The 23,967-nt window shown below is 42.7% G+C and overlaps 2 protein-coding genes across 2 annotated transcripts; both read left to right on the top strand.

Moving 5' to 3' along the window:
* Positions 1-4,758: 4,758 nt before the first annotated feature.
* On the top strand, positions 4,759-8,756 carry LOC136515076 (DUF724 domain-containing protein 3-like). Its single transcript, XM_066508759.1, has 3 exons — positions 4,759-5,301; positions 5,805-6,263; positions 6,891-8,756. Exons 1-3 carry the CDS (start codon positions 4,759-4,761, stop codon positions 8,754-8,756), a joined length of 2,868 nt encoding a protein of 955 aa, XP_066364856.1.
* A 13,801-nt stretch (positions 8,757-22,557) lies between these two features.
* Positions 22,558-23,208, top strand: LOC136518733 (uncharacterized). Its single transcript, XM_066512423.1, has 2 exons — positions 22,558-22,794; positions 22,877-23,208. The coding sequence occupies exons 1-2, from the start codon at positions 22,622-22,624 to the stop codon at positions 23,004-23,006; spliced, it is 303 nt and encodes a 100-aa protein (XP_066368520.1). The 5' UTR covers positions 22,558-22,621; the 3' UTR covers positions 23,007-23,208.
* The last annotated feature ends 759 nt before the right edge of the window (positions 23,209-23,967 follow it).

The raw sequence follows: 23,967 nt of genomic DNA on the forward strand, positions 1-23,967 counted from the left end.
ATTAACAACAAATGACCCGAGGTCATCACTCAATCCAAAAGTCCAAACAAAAACATAAATCATTAAAGGTTACTATTTGCTTTTATGAATTAATTATTTAATTCAAAATTATGAAATAAATCAACTTATTCTAATTGAGCTCAAAATTTTAGTACATGTTCATTACATGTTAACTAAGTGGCAAAACAAATTTCATATTTTTTGGATAAATAAATAAGCCTAGAAAAATCATGGAAATCCATTTATGAATAAATTGAGCAATTTTTATCACATTTAAAAATTACTGAAAAACATTATTTCATATTTTTCTTAAATACTATACCTCACAGAGAAGTCACTCAAAAATTTTCATAATTTTTGGAGCTCTAAATAAATCTACACAAAAATAACAAAAACAGACACTATTCATTCAAATCTGAAAATAGAAAAATCCATTTGAACGCTGAGTCACTGACAACGGGTCCCACATGTCATCTTCAACCTCCGACGTTGACCACGGCAGCGACGGCTCTGACCGGAGATAACTCGCCGACGGTGAGTCCAATGGCGATGGCCAAGGTACCAAAACGTTCACCAAGACTAGGCGCATCTATTGACGTCCCTACTTGATCCGATGACGGTCCTATGCTAGCTCAACGTCGGCCATGGCGGATGCAGTGGCATGGCAGTGCTACACCGGCAAAACGAAGCCAAAAACGGGGAAACAGAGGGCATGGGAAGGTCCAGTAGCTCACCACGAACACGTTCAAGCAAGAATTAAGGCCGGAGAAGCAACGGTGAAGCGGGGCGGCGTTCACAGCGATCACGGCGGTGCGAGCAATGGCGACGGCGGTGTTCCAGTGGCTGTGGTGGACAAAACGAGCAATCAACAAGATATTAAGCACCACGGCATCACAGAGAAGCTGAAACAATGCTTCTCGAGATCAGAAGCTCACCGTAGAGTACTGGCCACGACGGCGCTCGCTCGACGGGGACTCTGCCGGCCGCGAGGAAGAAGAGCGTGGTCAGCGAGTTCCCGGTGAAATCAGTCGACCACAGTTGGCTGGGTGGATGCGCAAGAGAAAGACGGAACTGGAACGGCCTTTACCAAGACGACCACGGCGCTAGGGAGACGGTGCGGGCTCGCCGGAGCTATGGCGGTGGCATCGGGAAAACAGAGCAAGAGAACGGGGCCAACGGCGACGGCCGGGGCTAAATAGAGCAGCTCAGAAGCGCAAGGAAGCTGCGCTGTGGCCTTCACCGCGCCAGCGCGACGCCAAAGACGGCCACGACCGCGCCTGGAAGCAAACCGAAGGTCGCCGCCGGTGTAGCTTGAGCGGTGAGTACTGTTCATCAAATTTACAAAATTGCCCTCCAGTTTGAAACTCAAATTACTCCCAAATTTTTGCAACAACTCAAAAATCTCCAAAAATAAAAGTTGTTCAAAATCAAAAGTTCTACAACTTTTCTTTTATAACCATCTCCTAATTCGGTCTAGATTTTGAAATGAACTTTTGAATTTGAATAGGGAAATTTACCGAATTACGCCTTTTTGATTTACTCAAAAATTTTCTAAACAACTTGAAAAACTCCAAAGATAAACTTTGTATAACTTATTAAGCTCTATACTTTTGCTTTTGGGCCCAACCCCAAAATATGCTTAGATTTTGAAATGGATTTTCAGGGTAGGATTTAAATGTGGAAAAGCGGAGTTTTCTCGAAAAATTCAAAATCCAAACAAACATTGAACTTGAGTCAAACAATACATTGCAACACATACCACATAAATATAAACTTGTATTAGTGTATGCATATCAAAGTTTTCACCAAATGCCAAATGCTTTGCAATGCATATGATGACATGCCAGATTTTAATATTTAAACACCCGAGGTGTTACACTTAGGCTTGATTAAATCTATAGAAAACAGTTTATAATGACAAATAGTTTATCATATGAAAATATATCCATGAAGAATACAATGCTACTTATAATTATAAAATATTGATACATTTTTTTACAAAAACTGTTCTTTGTTTGACATCCACCAGTGAGGCAGTTTTGTCCATCCCTAGACCCGTAAGCCAGACAAGCTTTCTAGTCAGTGAACCAAACATGCTCTTAATCAAAATTAATATGGTATAAATCAATAAAAAGCTTCAAATAGAGTCATTTTCTTCTGGGTGGAGTATATAGGGAGGGGCGTCCTTGTCGAGGGCACGACAAGGAAGGAAGAAAAGGAGAAGATTGAAGGAACATGACGATAACAAGGGTTGCTTGTGGCATAAAAACGAGACTATGAGGGAAGAGATGAGCAAACGTAAAGAAAAAAAGCTAACCGCTGGATAGGGACCACGGTAAAAAAAAATGATTTGAGAACCACTTTAGTTTAAGGGCTTGAACATAGACCTATTAAACTTGTGTTATTTAACTAAAACTTTAAGTCCAGTCTCAATGGTAGTTTCATTGTCAATAAATGAGGTGTAATATAGGGAAAAAGTGATGATGTGGCACCCTGTTGACCAAGAAAGAGAAGAATTTTTTTCAGTAGGATGAAATAAGTGTGGCTCGGTTACCAACATCTTAGAAACGGAATGACACCACATCGAGGGAGATTCATTTCATCCTCAGGTAGGTGAGGCAATCTCGTTCGGAGTTCAGTTGCATTTGGCTATCCGCTCCCTCCCCACCTTCGACAAAAAGATGGCACCTCGCTTCCAATCTGACAGCGAGCCGGCAACGACGACTTGATGCAACAAGGGAGTTCCCGAGGGGCGCAACTCCGAGGTCCATGGATGGTTGACAAAAGAAGGGTGATTCCATTTGCTAAGAGGTCCATGATCGCCGGCGTGGGTGGCTTTTCCCTAGTAGGCGGCGCCGGCGCAAGCCGGCCGAGAGTGCCGTGTAGGCCACTAGAGACCCTTGCATTTGGTCGTGCAACAGTATAGCTGTATTGTCCTTTTTTTTGTAATATTGCTGGTTCGTTCGTCGCACGGTCAATCTTGCTTGTGTCTCGCTAGTGAGATTGTGTCGTTATGTAACGTTTTAAACTCCTGCATTCTTAATGAAATACGAGCTAGACCCGATAGTGAAAAAAAAATCACCGGCCATATTCAGCCACGCCGCACCGCCATGAACAATGTTGATCGGGATATGAATTCTGGAGGTAGTAGCGGCTTGGATTTCCCCTACAGGAATCCACTCCCTAAATCCATGATTTGTTATAGATCTTTGCATTTTAGGCACGGAATAACATCTGAGATCACGAATTTGGTTAGCACAGGGGAAAGAAGAGAAAAAGATTCATAGAATAGGGAGCGCTGCTATCGACTTTGTATGTTTGGGCTTTATAATGCATCAGTGTGATAAATCAGTCTTATACTCATCACATTTCTTGGAATAGTGGCAGAGATATAGTTAAACCTAGTTGTCATCAGTTCTTTCTGTCGTTCTGAGCATTGCCGATTGTGGTCGAGTTCAGAGTCGAACCCAATAAGCTAGGGAGGGTACCAGGCGGTGTTTGATCTGCGTAATTTCTCTGTAAACAGAGGTGTATCCATGATATTGTTAAGGTCGTCAGACTTCCAACAGTAGAGGTCAGCTTGTGTGCTCAAGGATTAAGCTAAATATGTTGTCAAAAAAGAAGAAGAAGAGCAAGCTAAATATTATTTGAAGTGGCTGCATAATTCACATGGTACATCTGATCATAACACCGACTACACAACACTTTAATGATATGGTTAGTCTATGAAACTGTGTAAAAAAAACTATGCATCGAGAGCGACTGCTTCCTGCATCGTTTCAAACATGTAAAGCTAATGTGACAATATTATAATTTGTGAGATAAAACTGTACACTAAGAGCAAGTATAGTAAGATGACAATCATTCTGTTCGCTTGTTGATTTCAGCCATGGCTTATCAGTCAGCCAACAGTGTTTTCCTCTCATAACAAACCAGCACCAACCGGGCTTATCAGTCCAGAAACCAACCAGCGAACAGGCTAAATAAGTGAGCTATACGCTAAGGTAGAGAGAGAAAAGAAATGAGCTATAAGCGACATAGAAACTCAGAAATAATGTAAGAGACATGCATTAACTGTGAATAACGACGGTAAAGATTTATACAGCAAGCAACGGACGGTATCAGTAGCCTTGCTCTAAAACTAATTTTAGTTTAGGGTCTTGATGGTTGCTCTGTCCCCGTGTTGCTGATGCCCAAGGTCGTGCACTGCTTTCTTCCCCGTTTCCAAGAAGGAACCCTCTTGTGTCGCGGGGTTGCGCACAGTACAGTACAGTACATGGTGCTGGCTGCTGGGCTGCAGGCCGGTCCAGCGGTGACTGGCAGGCGAGAAGGAACGCGTCCCGTCGTGGCACCCTGCATCCAGTCCACGTACGCCCCCAGCTAGCTGTCCCGTCTCCGCTCGCCACTGCGTTCCGCCGTCACATCGCCACCCTCTCCTCTCCTCGCTGCTCCCAGCAACCGCCAACCAGGACGGGTATCCCGCGACAGCATCAGGCTCTCGCCGCGTGCCCCTCAGAGCCTCCATCCGGGCCGTCCGCTCCCGCCACCGCCTCGGGAGCCGCGTCCCTTCCCACTACCACCGCATTCCCTCTTCAGTTGCAGCACTGCACCAGCAAAACCCCGAGCCCGAGATGAGACCCCTCCTCCATCGTGGCCTCCGCCATCAATGATCCCGGACGTGGACGACCATTCCATCGCTCTTCTCTGCTGCCCACCCAAGAAACACACAGCGGAAGGAGCGCGTCCAGGATCCGATCCATGGGGCGCGGCCGGCCCAGGAAGCGACTGCGGTCCCACGGGGACCACGAGGCAGCGAGGGAGGAGGGCGACGACGACCCAGCCCTCATTCCCGTTGGCGCCGAAGTGGAGGTGCGCAGCGACGACCCCGGCTTCGTCGGCTCCTACTACGAGGCCACCGTCGAGGGGTACCAGCACAGCGACCTCAGCTACGTGGTGGCCTACTCCAAGCTCAGCCGCAGGGACGGCGGGGACTCGCCGCTGCGGGAGGTCGCCACCTCCACCAACGTGCGCCCGCGCCCGCCCCACAGGCCGCCGCCGCGGCGGGGGTTCGCCATGCACGACATGGTCGACGCGTTCCACAACGGCGGCTGGTGGGCCGGCGTCGTCGTCAGTGCCGTGGCGGTGCCGCCACCGGAGGCGGACACCGCGCAGCGGCCACGCAGGGTGTACAAGGTCTGCTTCCCGACGTCGCGGGAGCTGCTCGACTTCGAGGAGACGGCGCTGCGGCCGAGCCGCGTGTTCCTGGACGACTGCTGGGTCCCAGCTGCTGCTGCAAAGGCGGTAAGCGATCTGCCTATTCGATCCGTGCATGTTTGGGTTGGATTGGAGTGCTAAATACTAATTATTTTTTTCACTGATCCCATATTTTAATTTTTGGAACGACAACGACTATAAATGTCAAAACTTTTACGCAAAGATTATATTTTTAATGTTATTTTACTTAAATAAACTGGTTAAAATTTGGGGTCCTGGAAGTGGACATGTATTTTCTCAGCATTTTGGATATGAACATGGATTGTATTTATATAATAAGTGCTACTAGATGTGAATTTCATAATGCACTCCAGAAAATAAAAATGCCACTTCTTTACAATTGTTAGCTACTATATTATACTGAGCCATTTGGGCCTATATGAAATGGACTTGTTAATTGAATGCTTGAAATGGATGAATCAAAGAGATGAATTAAAATTAATGGATACTGGGTTGTAATCCTAGATTGCAAGCTCAAGTAACTATGGTGAATGCCCAACTGTGCATTCTAATGCTCTTGCTTTGTGCAGAAGAATGGAACACCACTATTCAGAGAGGGAAGCCAAGTTGAAGTGAGTCGCTCCACAAAAACGTTCGGCAAATACTGGAGTCCAGCTACTGTTCTCAAAGTAATTGGCGCATCGAGTTTCTTAGTACAATACAGAGATGTCAAAGAGGATGGTGAACTTGTTACTGAGATTCTAGACTCTCAATATATCCAGCCAACAAGAGACATGGTTCACATGGACTCAAAGTATAGATTTGCCCCATCTTCTCACGCGGAAGTCTTCCGTGAAGGTAGTTGGTGGTCTGGTGTTATTTTGGAGGTTTTGGATATTAAATCAACCAAGAAGTATGTCGTGAAAATCAAGAGTCACGAGGCAGATAAGGATGATGCCGAATGTACTGATTTGTTGACTGTTGACCATACGCAGCTGAGGCCGCGCTATGACTGGTACCATGGAAAGTGGGTGCGCTGCTCGTCAGAGGTACACATAATTTATCTTTTCTGTTTTTTTGAGTGTTTGTAAGCTCTGGTTTAAGTTCTTCTGCACATGGATGGTGTCCTTTTTTTATGTAACTACTGGAATGTTTGTAATGACATTATTTCACTTTTAACAAAACTCTCTTTCACAAAAAAAGGGTTTGTTGTCGACTGTGGTTAGTTTTTCCAAAGTCTGTACTTTCACTATGTGACTCTCAATATTAGATTCCTTGGAATATTATTTGTTTGCTCAAAATTTGTTCATTTTTGTGCACTGTTTTTGACATGACCATGCCATATTGATTATTCTCATTAATTGGTTCAGTTTAGCAATGAGCATGATATTAGTATTCCAGGTCTTCATGCTTACAAGAATAAAAAAGACCTCTTTAACGCAATTGTTGGAATAATTGATTCTTTTAGTCATGGTTATTGTACTTCATTATTTTCTTCGTTCATTTATAAAGACCACATAAATTCGTTATAGTCAAACCAACATATATAAATTATGGACGTTCAGATTCCTAAATCTATGTTGTACTGGTGTTTTTGTAATCTTTTGGCTTGTATCAACATTTTGATCAAGATTATAATTTATCACCATAATGATGTGTTGTCTTTCCCATTTCAGAAACCTGTTAATAAGGGGCCTCAATCAACATCTCGAAAAAGGCCAGCTTCTGCTGTCTTGGCAATGGCATCATGTAACGATAGTGTTGATATTGCTAGCATGGCACCATGTGTTGACAATGACAGCATCAGCTATGAATCTGGCTCACATCTTATGGAAAAGGTAAATAAAGATGTAGTATCGGAACCATTTTGGTCTGACTTGGTGTCCAATGAAAATGACCCTACCAAGCATAAGGCAAGCACTTGTCCTGAAAAAGTGGTGAAGCAACAAGGTATAATATTGTCATTTAAGTCCCACTTGCCTACCAAGCGTAAGACAAGCAGTTATCCAGAAAAAGTGGTGAAGCAACAAGGTACAATGTTGTCATTCGAGTCCCACTTGGCACTTCCTTCACAATCATCAGCAACAGGGTTTGGCAATTTCAAATATGATCCTAAACTTTATCTAAGTGATCAACTTGAACGACGCTCTTCTCAGATGGTGGCCAAGCCCTCTGCATCACAGACTGGACAGCTGCAAGCTTCCTTGTTTGGATCATTCGGGACATTAAGGCCTCTTCCTGTCCCACAGACCCCATCTTTTATAATACCATCACATACCATAGAATTTGGCAGCGTTGTAGGATCAAACAAAGCATTAGCTTATCAGGAAAAGCAATCAACTGATGGATGTTGTGATGGTATGGCTGGCGTTAACCAGAGCACCAATTTTGGGTCATTTACTGCATTCAAGAATTTTTCAGCTCATGAGGAACATGGAATGCCGAAACAGGATCATACTTCAGCCATGGTGAGGGATGCAGCTGAAGGTATCCAATCCATCGAGAATTCAGAAATAGTACAATTGTCTTCTATCGGTATGAGCAACTCTACTGAAGCACGACCTGATGATACATTGATTGCACCAAAAGGTGCCATGGTGAGGTATGCAGCTGAAGGTAGCAAATCCATCGAGAATTCAGAAATAACACAGTTGTCTTCTATTGGTACGAGCAACTCTACTGAAGCAGAACCTGGTGATACATTGATTGCACCAAAAGGTGCCATGCTGAGGTATGCAGCTGAAGGTGGCCAGTCCACCGAGAATTCAGAAATAACACAGTTGTCTTCTATTGGTACGAGCAACTCTACTGAAGCACAACCTGGTGATACAGTGATCGCACCAAAAGGTTCTGAGGGTACGCCAATGTCCAAGTTTGTTCCAAGCAGAACACACGGCTCTAGTGACTCCTTGCTGCAGGGATCTCGTGATGTCCAGGAGAGCATCGTAGCTGAACAGCCTTCAGATTCCTCGGATGTTGAGGAAATTCCATTCGTGAAGACCTCCCCGTTGTGGGCACAGATTGAGGCAATGGAAGTTTTCTGTAAGGTGCCGCAACGACCAAACTTTCACAAGTGCCAGCAGCACGTTCCAGAGCTCCGTGAAGGAATGGCATTGGGTCTGATGCTCTGTTTCGCCAATCTGGCAGAGAGCGTAAAAAGGCTATGCATTGAGGATGATGATGCAGTGTTCGAAGAGAAGATGAAGGGCGTTTCTTTGCTGCAAGCTGATGGGTTCGACGTGGAGCACCTGCGATCACGCCTGGAAACATTGCTGCGCATAAAGAAGGGGCGTGCCAATCTGCAGGGCACAGTTAACGATCTGGAGGAGAAGTTCTCTCACGAAGAGACTCAGAGGCGCACACAGATCGGTGTGCTAAATATGACTGTCCGTCAGCTTGAACTGCAGGTTTGTCTCTTCCGCCGCATGATGCAGTCTGCTATTTCACAGGAGCTAAGTGATGCCTCGGAGATCTCGAGGCTGAAAAGAGAAGTTAGCAAGCTCGAGCAGCGCTTCAGCAGCGCTACCGCATCACCGTGGTGAGGCACACCACCTGCGTCACATGCTTATTAGTGCTATCTAGGGCTGTCTTTTGGTGTATTTTGCCGAAACTGGCGAAACTTATGCTGGTTATGATTCTGGGATGTTACTGCATCAGCGTTCAGCAAGTGAACTCTTAAGACATCTTGTGTAAGTAGTTGGTAGGGCTGCCTTGATGGGTATGGGAACTCAGCAGCTGATGAGCCTTATGCCAGGAGCCCAGGAGCATATGATTCTGGTATGTTACTGCACACCTGCCAGCCTACTAGGCAGCGGAGAGCTCCCTGGCCATTTGTGTGTAATAATGTAGTTGGTAGGACTGCCCTGGTATGGCGGCATGAACCGAAGAACCTTGTTCCATCTGTTTTGTTTCTGGGATATCACTGCACCTGTGCTTTATGTGGAGTACCATATCATCATGCATGTATTCTAGGCACGTCGTGTTTTGCTTGTTTGGTGCCTGGACAATCTGGGAAGGTTGCAGGGCTTGTCACTACAGCAGCCAGTGGCTTCCCTGAGTGCCAGCTGCACTCGGGGAAGACCCTCCGGCTAATCCTCGTCCGACAGAGACGCCTTTCCCGAGTGCCGAAAATCGTGCACTCGGGGAAGGCTTTGCCGAGTGCCGTGCTGGCACTCGGGGAAGATTTCACGCCGACGGCCGACGCCGTTTTTTTTTTTATTTTCTTCTCCGAGTGCAACACTCGGGAAAGATTTTTGAATTTTTTTTAAATACTCTTTGCCGAGTGCTGCAGCTCAGACACTCGGCAAAGAAATTTTATTTTTTTTAAAAAAAAACCTCTTCCCCGAGTGCTTGGGCTGTGGCACTCGGCAAAGAAATTTGTTTTTTTTTAAACCCTCTTCCTCGAGTGCCGCAGCCTAGGCACTAGGGGAAGCCTGTTTTTTTATTTTTTTAAAAAAAGATGTCTATTATGGCATATTATTGATTGTAGTAATAGTACATGCTCTGCAGGTCACAACAATGGGTATTATTGCACTGAAGTGCTATAATACCAAAATGAACACAATATACAATACAAAATCGTTTCTTAGTACAGCCACAATTTTTGGATCTAAGATAACTTGAAAAAGATTACAATAGCAGAAGAGCAAGGTACCCAAACTATAAAATTACTCAATGGGCCAATTATGATAAATTCACAATATGCATTACATAACATGTTCACATTGCCAGACTTAGGAAATTTAGTGCAATTTTGAAAGAAAATGGTCACAGGTACGTATACAAATCATTGTAAATGGTCACTAGTACATACATCTATGTAGCCCTATGTGCAGCAGGTACCAAGAGATAGCATAAAGGATTTTCCTAATACATGAAAATTCAGAAATATAAAAGAAAAATACAATTGTCTCCAAGCAGGCCAAGTGCTTAATTTTCTAAAGCATTAGTTTGGCCTCAAATCTTCACTGAGTGAAGCCACGCCAATACTCAACCATGTCCAGTTCCCAACTAGCAAGCCAGAACTTGATGTTCTTTCCTTTTTAAAAAAAAATACTACTTTACAAGTTAGAGCAGCCCACACTGTATGTGTGACAGCAGTTACATATTCATATACAAAAACTTGTTCCAATGCATAGTAATTTATTTAATCCAAACAAGTCCTATTGCTCTAGAAAAACCACGTAAAAAACTGATTAACTTCTTGAGATCATACTACACTTCATGTTAGTTAACTGACATTCCATGTTATCTGAATGATGCTATATGTGAAACAAGCATACACATATAATTTATACTATGTTAACTGTATCTATCACATGTCAAAATGGGTCTAACATTTTGCAGGACAAGCTTTGCATAAAGTGGGAAAACTTCACAGGCAAAAGATAAAGGCAAGCTGTATAAGAAGATAAATAGATTGCAGTACATACTCTAGAAAGTTAGAATTAAAATTAACCTGTCATTTTTATTGAAACAAAATCGATCAACACTGCACTGGCTCTCTACTACCTTGTGTACAATGATAGTGCAAAGTGGGGGTTTAGAGGACCAGAAGAAGTGGAATCTTGAAGAGATAGGTACACGCCTTCTGTTTGTTTGCAAGAGAAACATATGTTTGTGTGCAAGAGAAACATACCTATTGAAGTGGCACGGAAGAAGGCTGGAGCCACACAGGCACCTAGGATGTGTAAACAAATGTCAATCAATCTGAAATCAATAGGGGAAATGGTTGTTGAAACATTTAGTTTGGACCTACCTACTGTTAGAAAAATACTTGTTTAAAAAACACTCAAATTATAGCATGGAAAAGTCACAGTTTTGCAGATAAATGTAGAGCATGATGACTATTAGCCGTGTCAATTTATGGCATGGTGAATGTACCTGTCATCCACGGTAGATGAGCCAATTCATGTTCTTTGCATCACGATAACATCTCCAAGTCAAAGCTCGCAAAAACCTGTGTACTGAAGCAGTAAGTATATATTGCAATAAAGAGCGCTAACAAATTTACCTAACCAACCAATATCTTAAATCTCAAATAACAAGCATCCATCAGACACAATCATAGAAGGGTACAATTAAGGATTTAGCTGCTGCAAAGAGCAAAAACAATTTTTGAATGCATTTACCATACTATATATGCCATCTCACTCGAAGAACAACAATTATTGATGCCTTTACCATACTATTTATGTCATACATATCACTTGAAGAACAACAGTTACTTTGGCAAAGAAGGAAACAATTGTTATCAGAAAAGTCAATAAGCTATGATACCTTATTCATTATCATAATCAAGCATTGTATATTTGAAAAGGACAAATGAATGTTGTAACCCGATCAATCTGAATAATAATAGTAGAATTTAACCGGCATGTGAACACGCATATGAATAACCAGAAGCTATGGGTTACTCAATTTTCTGAGTGGTACTAATTATTGCAGGAATCCTCATCAATGCGAGGTACAATCAAATAAACAATTATCTCGAATAAAACCTCACTAGCAATGCTGTTTTTGCTGAATCCGATGGACCGTTTACCAGATCTCTGCTAATGCAAGAACGACAACATTGGGCAGTATGCTGCAAGTAGAAGAGAGAGGAGGCGCACCAGCCTAGCACCTGCGGACAGACCGACGGACGGTGGTGTGGCTGATGGAGGCACACGGGAGGACAACGCCGCAAGGCTACTGGAGGCGAACTGGGGGGCAGACGGTGTCGGGGCTCGCCGGAGTCGGAGTCGGGGCGGACGGCTCAGGGACGTGGCTCGCCGCGACAGATCGGGGCTGGAGCTGGGGCGGCGGTTGGAGGCGCACGGCGTCGGGGCTAGGGCTCCGCCGGGGCGGGGGAGCCATCCAGAGAGCACGACGGCGCACGCGGCCAGGGAGCTCGACCTGCACGCGACTGCCAGGCCACCCTAGCAGGCCTTCATCGCCTCTTCCGTCATGCTGTTTGCGGGGAGGCGTGGCCGTGGAGGAGGGGAGGCGCGGCCGCGGAGGAGGGGAGGCGTGGAGGCCGTGGCGTGCGGGCCAGTGGCGCTCCGGCAGGGGGGGATGCGGCGGCAGCGGGTCGAGGGAGGTAGGGCCGAGGCCGCGCGGGGGCCGAGGCGGGGGCGCGCGGGGGGCGGGAGGCAGGGGCAGGGGCGCGCGGGGGCGGGAGGCAGGGGCGGGGGCGCGCGGGGCCGGGGGCCAGCGGCGGCGGGTCGGGTGGCGACGGCGAGCCTCCTGGCGGCATGGGTGCAGGCGCGGGGAGGCAGCAGGGGCGCGCGTGGTGTGGGGCGCGGGTGGGGGTGGTGGCCGGTTAGGTTTAGGATATTAGGGGCGATTTTAGGGTTTTGGGGGTGTATACGCGCGTGGGTTGGCGGGGAAACAGAAATTAGGCCGGATTGGCGCGGTTCTAGCGCGGGTGATCGAATTCGTGTGAAATTTTTTGACCGGTACGAACTGCAATGGCCGCGGCCAGATCGATCTGAGCTGAACTGAAAATTTCAGTTAGGGTGGAGAAAAATTCCAGGGAAGGGTCGTCTATACGTACACCGATATTTAACGAGAAATTCTAGCTCCGGAGGACAATAAGTCCAGAGAAGTGTCCTCTGTACACGATGAATAATTAACTAGAATTTCCGGCTCGGGAGACGAATAATTCCAGGTAATGTATTGAGAAGAAGTGAGAAAATAAGTGCCCTGGACAGTAATGACCACTTTGTCATATGAAGAAATGACCAATACAAAAGTTATAGATCTTGATGAGTTATTCAACTTTGGTATTTATCACTTTTTCAGCTGAAATCATTTGGGGTACCAAAATCTTGTCTGAAGTTGCATATTTTGAAATTCAAAATTTAAATTGTTCAAACTTTTCATATGTATATATTGACAAAACCAACAAAATAAATTGATAGAGAATGATTTTAGAAAATTTTAGAAAAAAAATCATCAGATTTGGAGTTAGTATGAGAAAGAAAAACTAGTTACAAAGTTGACACACAGATTAAAAAAAGAAATCACACTGTAAACTTTGTAACTAGTTGTTCTCCCTCGTACTAACTCCAAATATGATGGTTTTTTTCCTAAAAATTTCTAAAATCATGATTCAACATTTAAGTTTGATTAAACTTGGATGTGACAATGTTTTACGCATTTTGAAATTTGAAATTTGAAATTTGACAAGTTCCAACTAAATTTTAAAACCCTAAATGATTTCAGATGTAAAAGTGATGAATACAAAAGTTGTTTAACTCATCAAGTTCTATAACTTTTATTTTGGTCATCTTGTCATTTGACAAAATTTGAACCTTTCAAATTTGAAATTTTAAAAAATGACAACTTCGAACCAAAATTTGAGACCCAAAATGATTTCAACATAAAAAGTGATGAATACCAAAGTTGTTCAAATCATTAATATCTATAACTTTTATTTTAGTAATCTTGTCATTTGATAAAATTTGAACCTTTCAAATTTGAAATTTTGAAAAACGACAAGTTCGAACCAAAATTTAAGACCCAAATTGATTTCAACATAAAAAGTGATGAGTACCAAAGTTGTTCAACTCATGAATATCTACAACTTTTATTTTGATCATTTCTTCATTTGATAAATTCTTAGCACACATTATTCACTAATCTTACACATGTCTCATATAATTTATAAAACCATATGAGAGATATGTCACATTTGTGAACAATGTCATTACCACTTTGTCATATGAAGAAACTTTGTAACTAGTTGTTCTCCCTCGTACTAACTTCAAATATGATGGTTTTTTCCCTAAAAATTTCTAAAATCATGATTCAACATTTAAGTTTGATCAAACTTGGATGTGACAATGTTTTACACATTTTGAAATTTGAAATTTGAAATTTGACAAGTTCCAACTAAATTTTAAAACCCTAAATGATTTCAGATGTAAAAGTGATGAATACAAAAGTTGTTTAACTCATCAAGTTCTACAACTTTTATTTTGGTCATCTTGTCATTTGACAAAATTTGAACCTTTCAAATTTAAAATTTTAAAAAATAACAAGTTCGAACCAAAATTTGAGACCCAAAATGATTTCAACATAAAAAGTGATGAATACCAAAGTTGTTCAAATCATTAATATCTACAACTTTTATTTTAGTAATCTTGTCATTTGACAAAATTTGAACCTTTCAAATTTGAAATTTTGAAAAACGACAAGTTCGAACCAAAATTTAAGACCCAAATTGATTTCAACATAAAAAGTGATGAGTACCAAAGTTGTTCAACTCATGAATATCTACAACTTTTATTTTGATCACTTCTTCATTTGACAAATTCTTAGCACATATTATTCACTAATCTTACACATGTCTCATATAGTTTATAAAACCATATGAAACATGTGTCACATTTGTGAACAATGTCATTACCACTTTGTCATATGAAGAAACTTTGTAACTAGTTGTTCTCTGTAACACCCCAGGTGTTTGCCACCAGTTAAGCAATGGGTTTGAGCTAAAACATGGTATATTAAGTGATGATGAAGATGTCAAGGTCAAACCTATAGAAACGAGCCCCAACCTAAACTTGGAGATTTCACCTTTGCTCGCCTATAGACCCCTTTTCAAGATATATGCTTGGGTGGTGTTATTGGAATATCTTCATGTGTCTCACATCAATACCCATCTATATTGATCCATGGACAAGTTTTGTGAAGTTTGGAATCAAGAAGTCACATGAAATGACGAGTTATGTCCTTGCTTGAATAATTTTATAAAGTGAATGGAATTCTTGATCGTCAACCAAATCTTGCAACCTTGCCCAAATGACTCTAGATGAACTCTACAACAAAAGTCATGAAAGGTTCATGTTGAGGAGAAGTCAAGAAAATGCCTCAATCGGTCAATAACTCTAATTTAAGCTTTATAGTGATGATACTTTGACCTATGTTGACCAACCACTTACAGTGCTTGCATGGAGTTGCACCTTAAATAAAAGTTGAAGATTGGGTAGAGTAGAACAAACTTTGTTTTTGGACTAAGAGCTAGATCAGCTTGGAAGTAAGTCAAATCAAGGTCACAAGATCGAAATTGCCGTTGTTTTCAGCACTTAGAAATATTCTAAGTCTGGAGTTTCGCTAAGCAACGACGTTGGCATTCCGCGTTCTCTGAAATTCGCTAAGCAACTTGAGTTGGTCCAAAAATAAAAGTGGAAGGTTATACTATGAAGAAGAGCATGCAAAAAGTTGCACTGAGTTTGACTGAGTTTTGACCTCCGAAAGTGAATTTCCGTGACCGTTATCAAGGCACTGACACTGTCATTTTGGGGCTTAATTAGCCACTAACCTACAGCCCTAATGGCCAGTTACCCTTAATGAAAGTTGGAGAGTATCTAAAGAGCAACAACTTTGGTACAGGCACCCAGGTCTAAATCCATGTGGATTATGCGAAAAATGGACTCCAAGTCGGGCACCGCGACGCACGCCACGTGTTCGACGAAATGGCGTCGTGGCAGCCATGCACCGGAGCGCGCCCCACCATGGCTGACGCGTGTCCAAGCTCTGCGCCACGCGCTGCCGAGTGCCCTGCTCCTCCATAACTGTGCGCCCGAGCGGCCCTCGCCTCCCTCCTCTCCATTCTCCTCCTCTTTCTCGTTGTCTCCTCCTCGCTCTGCCGCTCGCGCCGGCGTCGCCCGCCACGGCCGGCTACAGCCATGGCCGCCACCAGAGCCCACTCCCACCCGAGCTTCTCACCTCCAGACGCCATGCGCATTGCCGCGGCCACCTGCTCCGTACCTTGTGCCCCTCTTGTTGCCGTGCCCCGGACTGGAGTTAGCCGTCGCCGAAGCCAGGCCATCACCGCTACCGCCTGGACGCCGCGGTCGAGCCACTGTGGGCCACCTTGGGCTAAGCCGAGCAGCCCCGCGGATGCGCACGGACCCCTTGGTGCTTCCCCATCATTCCCCCACCACCGCCAGCCCTTCTCCGGCCACCACCGACCGATTCCCCGGCGTCCTCTGTTCCAATTCGCGTCAAGGACTTCGCGCAAGAATTTGAAGAAGAGCAGGGTCCTATCTGCAATGTCATAGACTCATGTGAATAGTGCCGTAAGGACTGGTTTGTAATTATTTTGCAGGAACTTTGGAAATTCATAGTAAATCGTAGAAAATTCGTAAAATAGTAAATGAGGACTTTTTGGAATCCTTGTGAAATTGTCTATGCAGTGGATCTATAATATGGCATGTTTTAGTTTAAATATTTTGCGGTAAAAATAGATTTGTGCAGTAAGGTTGTAATGCTAGTTGAATTTGTTATTTTTCATAACTGTAGATCTAGGGCTCCAAATGAAGTGAAATTTTTGTGGCATGCTACTTATGTGATAGTTGATGTGTGGTAAAAATTTCATGAGTATTGGATGAAGTATGAGTGAGTTATTGGTTTATCTTGCTCTCACATGAATTCTTGCTTTAGCAACTTGTCTTTTTCATAGAGGTTGCTATACATATCCAAATGGAGTGAAATTTGTACAGTAGACTATTGAGAGGATATGTGAGCCACTGTAAATTTTGTAGAAGTTATTGTACACTTTTGGTATATGTTCATTAAGTCACCTTGTTATCTAAAATAAATTAAGAAATGCATTAAAAGAATTTATTTGGTCATGGACACTAGGTTTTTTGGTGTTCTTTAGTCATGTGTGACATGTTGGTAAAGTTGGTTTTGCCCAATTATGTATTTGCAACATAAGTTAATAATTATTTTCTTGCCGATGTGGTTTATGGACAGATCTAGGAATTTAGCAAAGTTCTTCATGATAATATGCTTTGTTGTGAAACTTGTTTATACAAAAGTTGTAGATAATTCATGTATCTAGCTTCTATTAAAATTTGGTGTCATTTGGCCAAGTAGTTTAAGAGTTACAGCTGTTTAAAGTTGGGTTTCAGAAATGGCTGCTTTCTGTCAATTGTAGACCAGTTTCTGTAAATAGATATATTTGACTTAGTTAACTTGAGAATCATGCTAAGATGATTAAAGATGAATTGTAGAAAATTTCATAAGCTTTCCATAATGTCTTCTTGCAAGTCATTTGGATTTGTGTAACTCCAGTTATAGCTAAATCTTGTAGCTGCTGTTTGCATGTCCAGAAATTGACAGATTCCAATTATAGTTGTTTGCTTGTATATTGCTAAGTGTGGCTTTGTTGATGATCAAGTTATGATACTTGTGACCTTATTAAACTTGTGTCATGCTTGATGTGCTTGCTCTCTATAGTTAGTTGTGTGATGATAGTTAAATAGCTATTGGTGTCTATGTCTTACATAATCTTGTGTTGTCTTGAATGCTTATGTGATGCATCTTGTGTTACCATTCATCACATTCATACACATGCATCTTGCATCTCATTTAGGTACGCTAGATGAACCACGTGAAGGACGTGATGTTGGAGCCAAACCCGAAGACAGTGTTTGATGGATCTGTCCCGAAGATGGAAGGACTAAGCGAGTGCTAGGATCTGAGATGTCACCAGAATGGTGCAAGCTAACTGAACTGACTTGTGTCGGATCCTAGGCAAGCCCCGGAGCATTATAAGTCTCCTAATTTATAAAAGCAATTCTTTCTATATATGAGTTATATATTGTTGCATTAAGTTGTAGGAGTTGATTGAAACCGTTGATGCATTTATTACTATCCTTGCCTACCTTATTACCTTTTTACCCTATTAGGTCAGGATCGAATAACTGCTTAGCCTTGCTTAGACCGGTAGCGATCGGTGATATCCGGTCACCTACATTTATAGGTGGTTACTGGAAGAATTTAGCTATGGAAAGAATGATATCCTGGAATTAACCATGTGTGATGGATAATTGGAGACCAGACAGAAAAAGTTGGAGGCAACCAGACAGGGTTCTGGAGTGCTGTTAGTTTCCATCTGTGTCGATTAAGGACCGACCGTTGTTGGGCCTCGAGTCATGTTGAACGCATGCCTTACATTTAGCTGGCCGGATAAAGTACCTTCCAACCGTGAAGCTGGGAGATTTTTCGGGCCGAGTAGATTGCCCGCAACGCACTGTGCCGGAGCAGGTGTGGTAGGACACGGGGGCGAGATGATAAGACTAAAGTGCAGTCGGTCGGCCCCCGAGTACATGTGGTTCCTGGCAAACTCGAGATTCCTGAAAAGTTGACTCGGTGATCAATATCTCACTTTAGCGGGTGAGTGAGGTTTGTGTAAGGAATAAATCACCAGCTGGTTAGGAATCGATTCGAATCGCCATCGCTCCTGGATAGTGAGCACTTGACTCGAGTTACTTCATCGTAGTAATTATTATGGAACAATGATGGTTATATGGATGGTATGGGATATGCTAAATCTAAATTGGTAACTGGATGTTATTGGTTAATCAAGTGATTGCTATAGTATAGGTGCTTACCTAGATGGATAGGTTATAATAAAGATGATGCAAAGTATTTAAAAATGGTTTATTCATGATAACATATGCTTTTCGCAAACGAGTCAGCTAGCCCACTAAAGAAAGCCTTGCATGATCCTTGGTGTCACTTTATTTCTGGTTTACGACGGGTAAGTCTGGCTGAGTACATTCGAGTACTCAGGGTTTATCCCACCTTGTTGCAGGTGATGTTCTCGACCTGTTGATGATGGTGGCTAACCACCGGTGGGCTCGGTGATTCTATACTTACTTCTCATCTATATGCTTTTGTCGGATGATGTCACTATGCTAGCAATATATTTGAAACTTATATTAATGTAATCATTTGAAAGCTATGTTGTTTTCACTAAGCGATTTTGAAACCCAAACTTGTACTATTATTTGTTAACCCCTTTGCAATATTATTTCCGCTGCAACCCGATGTATGTGATGTGTATTTGCTTAATCACGCGATCTTGGTTGTGATGTTGATTTACCGAGGTCTTTCGGGACACTCGGCGGACTACCGGGTTTATATGAGTGAAAGTATGGGTGTGTCAACGTGTTAGCGGAGACAACCGTACTTGATCTTGTATAAATTGGGCGGTTCTGTCACATTCTCCCTCGTACTAACTCCAAATGTGATGGTTTTTTTTCCTAAAAATTTCTAAAATCATGATTCAGCATTTAAGTTTGATCAAACTTAGATGTGACAATGTTTTACACATTTTGAAATTTGAATTTTGACAAGTTCCAACTAAATTTTAAAACCCTAAATAATTTCAGATGTAAAAGTGATGAATACAAAAGTTGTTTAACTCATCAAGTTCTACAACTTTTATTTTGGTCATCTTGTCATTTGACAAAATTTGAACCTTTCAAATTTAAAATTTTAAAAAATGACAAGTTCGAACCAAAATTTGAGACCCAAAATGATTTCAACATAAAAAGTGATGAATACCAAAGTTGTTCAAATCATTAATATCTACAACTTTTATTTTAGTAATCTTGTCATTTGACAAAATTTGAATATTTCAAATTTGAAATTTTGAAAAACGACAAGTTCGAACCAAAATTTAAGACCCAAATTGATTTCAACATAAAAAGTGATGAGTACCAAAGTTGTTCAACTCATGAACATCTACAACTTTTATTTTGATCATTTCTTCATTTGATAAATTCTTAGCACACATTATTCACTAATTTTACACATATCTCATATAGTTTATAAAACCATATGAGAGATATGTCACATTTGTGAACAGTGTCATTACCACTTTGTCATATGAAGAAATGACCAATACAAAAGTTATAGATCTTGATGAGTTATTCAACTTTGGTATTTATCACTTTTTCAGCTGAAATCATTTGGGGTACCAAAATCTTATCTGAAGTTGCATTTTTTTGAAATTCAAAATTTAAATTGCTCAAACTTTTCATATGTATATATTGACAAAACCAACAAAATAAATTGATAGAGAATGATTTTAGAAAATTTTAGAAAAAAACATCAAATTTGGAGTTAGTATGAGGAAGAAAAACTAGTTACAAAGTTGACCCACAGATTAAAAAAAAGAAATCACACTGTTCACTATGATCATGTAAGGATCATCTAGAACAGTGTGATTTCTCTTTTTAATCCGTGGATAAACTTTGTAACTAGTTGTTCTTCCTCATACTAACTCCAAATGTGATGGTTTTTTTCCCTAAAAATTCTAAAATCATGATTCAATATTTAAGTTTGATCAAACTTGGATGTGATAATGTTTTACACATTTTAAAATTTGAAATTTGACAAGTTCCAACCAAATTTTAAAACTCTAAATGATTTCAGATGTAAAAGTGATGAATACAAAAGTTGTTCAACTCATCAAGATCTACAACTTTTATTTTGGTCATCTTGTCATTTGACAAAATTTGAACCTTTCAAATTTAAAATTTTAAAAAATGACAAGTTCGAACCAAAATTTAAGACCCAAAATGATTTAAATACACTTTTCCCGCAAGTACCTCGTCATGTTACGTCAACAAGATGCTCGACATTTCATGTGAGTTCCTGGATACGGCCTCAACATACACCAAATATCATGAATATCATTTTTTGAATCACCAAATTCTATTATTTCATGCACCTGCAGTTCAAATTTAAAGTATGCAAAATTGTCCCAAATTTGAACAGGGAGTTTTAAATAATGTGGGAAGGCCTCACAAAAAAATGAGGCAAAAAAAAAACAAAAAAACAAAAAATCTTCCCCGAGTGTCTTCTCTGGCACTCGGGGAAGGCAGCCTCTTCCTCGAGTGCCCTGTTCTGGCACTCGGGAAAGGGCCTCTTCCCCGAGTGCCAGGGAAGGCACTCGGGGAAGGATTTTTTTTAAAGTTTTAACGGCGTGGGCGGGGTGGACCGTCAAGTACCATGTTTTTTGCCGAGTGCCGATCTTCTCTGAGTGTTGCACTCGGGGAAGAGGGCCTTTGCCGAGTGCTGCTCTTTACCGAGTGCCAGGATCTCTGCGGCACTCGGGAAAGCCTCTCTTCCCCGAGTGCAATTCTTCCCCGAGTGCAACACTCGGGAATTCCCGAGTGCCCGATTTTTGACACTCGGGGAAGCCAGCGACACTCGAGGAATTTTGCCTCTCCCGTAGTGTGTGTGCTGGTAATTGAATGATCTTGAATGACACGTACTGTTAACTGAATGATCTTGAATGACATGTGCTGTTAACTAAGTGATCCTTCGGTTTTGAAAAAAGGTGAATGACATTGAATGACATGTGCTGTAAATTGAATGATCTTGAATGACATGTGCTGTTAACTGAGTGATCCTTCTGTTCTGAAAAAAGTGAATGATCTTGAATGGCATGTGCTGTTAGCTGGATGAGAATGATCCTTCTGTTCTAAAAGAAAAGAGTGCATGATCTTGAATGACATGTCGTGTTGCTTTAAGCTTGAATGCTTGATGACTCCATCTCCACCTTCTAGTAGAAGGTTTATTTTTCTTATATATGCATACAGCAGCAACAATTGTCATAAACCAATTCGTTCATTGCGATTCCATTTGCGTTTACACTTTTTTTTTTTGAGAAAACTCTCCCCATCATATTCAGGCATTATAAGAGTTACAAACACCATCAGGTGGAGCTAGAAACCAAACATGTCTACCCATCTGACTATAAATTGAGCTGCGAGCTAACAAGTGTGCATCGTTATTGGCTTGCCGATTCTCATGCATAAATTGATTTTGGATGATTCAATAGTGCTCTGTGAGAGAACAAGTTGAAACAAGGGAAGAATGGATCAGCCGACTGGATCATTTCTAAGGATTGAAGTCTCGGATAAAAATTTACATCCATTGTCTAAAACTTTACGCCCCCCGCTCGCCTCGCTGAAAAAACAAACCGAAACACTATTCCGGCTGATTTGCTGTGAGAGAAAAATACTGTTTCGACTGTAAAACAAGCTGAAAAGTACGGATTATAAGAGAAACGAACATGGCCTACGTTTCCATCAACTATTTTGTGGATTTTAGTATGCACTAGTTTTGTTATCTATCAGTAGTAATAGACCTGGTGTAGACGCTATCTTGACCCGGTGCTAGTATATACGCTTTTGTAGCGTCAGAATTGACGAGCTCCGCCACTGCTCCTAAGAACAACCCGCCTGCATCTCGTGCAGCCGCAGCCGCAGCCGCAGCCACCGTGTTTGAGTTCTTTGAGGTTGCCGCGTCAACATTAATTAATTTTTGCATAATAACCTGGGATCCACCTCGGGCCCTGTGGGCTGCGGGTTACTCGGACTCGGTAGCATCATCTCCAGCTCTGAAATAAACAAAACAATGCGTTTGGACAGGATGGCAGCCCACAGGGATACAAAGCCGGGCGCGGTGGACCAAGGCCGACCAAACAACTTGAGGCAAGTTTCAACGGCCCGGCCCACCAGCAGAGGACAAACCAGATTCGACTACTCCAACTCCGCTGAGGTCTCGCCCCCGAATTCGCATTCGCATTCGCACTCGCACGGCCACGGCCATGGATTCCGGCGTGCCTGCCCCTGCCCCTGCCCCTGCCGCCGCACCCGCGGCGGCCAAAGACAAGCTGTGCCGGCGGTGCAAGACGAGCTACGATCCCTCGGTCAACACGCGCCTCTCCTGCAGGTTCCACCCTTCCTTCTTCGTCTGCCGTCGACACGACGACCAGAAGAGGTGCCTGCCTACCCTACCCTACCCTGCCCTGCCCTGCCCTACACCCTGCTCGCCTATGATCTGATTCATCTAGGTAGTACAGGTACTACGAGCTCCGCGACGGCGACCCTCCCTACGCCGCCAAGTTCTACGACTGCTGCGGCGCCGAGGACCCCGACGCTCCCGGATGCACCACAGACCTGCACCGTTCCTACGACGACGCCCAGGGCTAGCAAGCAACCCTCCTTCCTCTTCCATTCCACCATCCGCTTTGTTCTTCTACACCACAGGCCTCATCTTAATCTCCATCTCATCTACCGTTTGCTTTTGCCTCCCCTCCCAATCCGGAGATCAGGAGAGCGGCTGCTTCAGCCATCGAATTAAACCATCTTGTACAATAAATAAGCTTGCAAAATAACCCGTGCTTGACTTGAACCATCCATCCATATAGTCTAATCTAATTAACCACAAATTCGAGCGAATCAAATCCATGTGTTTTGATTTAGGACTTGCCGACTTGGTGGTATCTGGCATCATTACCATCTGCTCTTGTGTGCACTTATATATGCCATGCCTTGGGAAAACCTGGTTGGTTGCATTCAGAGCATATATAGGAGAATACAGATGGCATGCCGTTTCTGAATCCTGAATTCCCGCATCATCAACATGGCATGTTTTGCCCACACAACAAATCTGTGTATACTGCGTACTCTGGAATCTGGATCAAGAGGAAACATCCGATTTTCATGAGTACATGAACCTCCAGATGCCCCCAAATCTGTGCAACTTGCATGAGCAGACCTAATCTTATAAACTTTCTTATGTTGCAAACCGTTGGCAGAGTGCCAGTGCTTACAATCTGGGTTACAAATTTCTTTCTTCTCTTCATGGTCACGTGGTGGTCTGAGTGTAGTCAAATATGCTCAAACTCAGCGTGCCACTAAGCTCTAGCAATGAAATGATGCATAACGAGCTCATCAAGCACGCCCCATAATCCATAGCAATGAAATGATGCATAATGAGCTCATCAGGCACGCTCCATTGGTGCCTCCGTAGCTGTGCGATGAAAAATGATTATGGTATGCACAAACATCACTAGCCAGGGAACGGTTCAGCTAAGCCCTGTCTCTCATGTGGCGTTGGTGAAGGGGAAAAAAAACTTCCTTCCTTTCAGTAAGTGCATTGCTACCTTTA

The sequence above is a fragment of the Miscanthus floridulus genome, chromosome 17, assembly GCF_019320115.1.
Source record: "Miscanthus floridulus cultivar M001 chromosome 17, ASM1932011v1, whole genome shotgun sequence".
NCBI lineage: Eukaryota > Viridiplantae > Streptophyta > Magnoliopsida > Poales > Poaceae > Miscanthus > Miscanthus floridulus.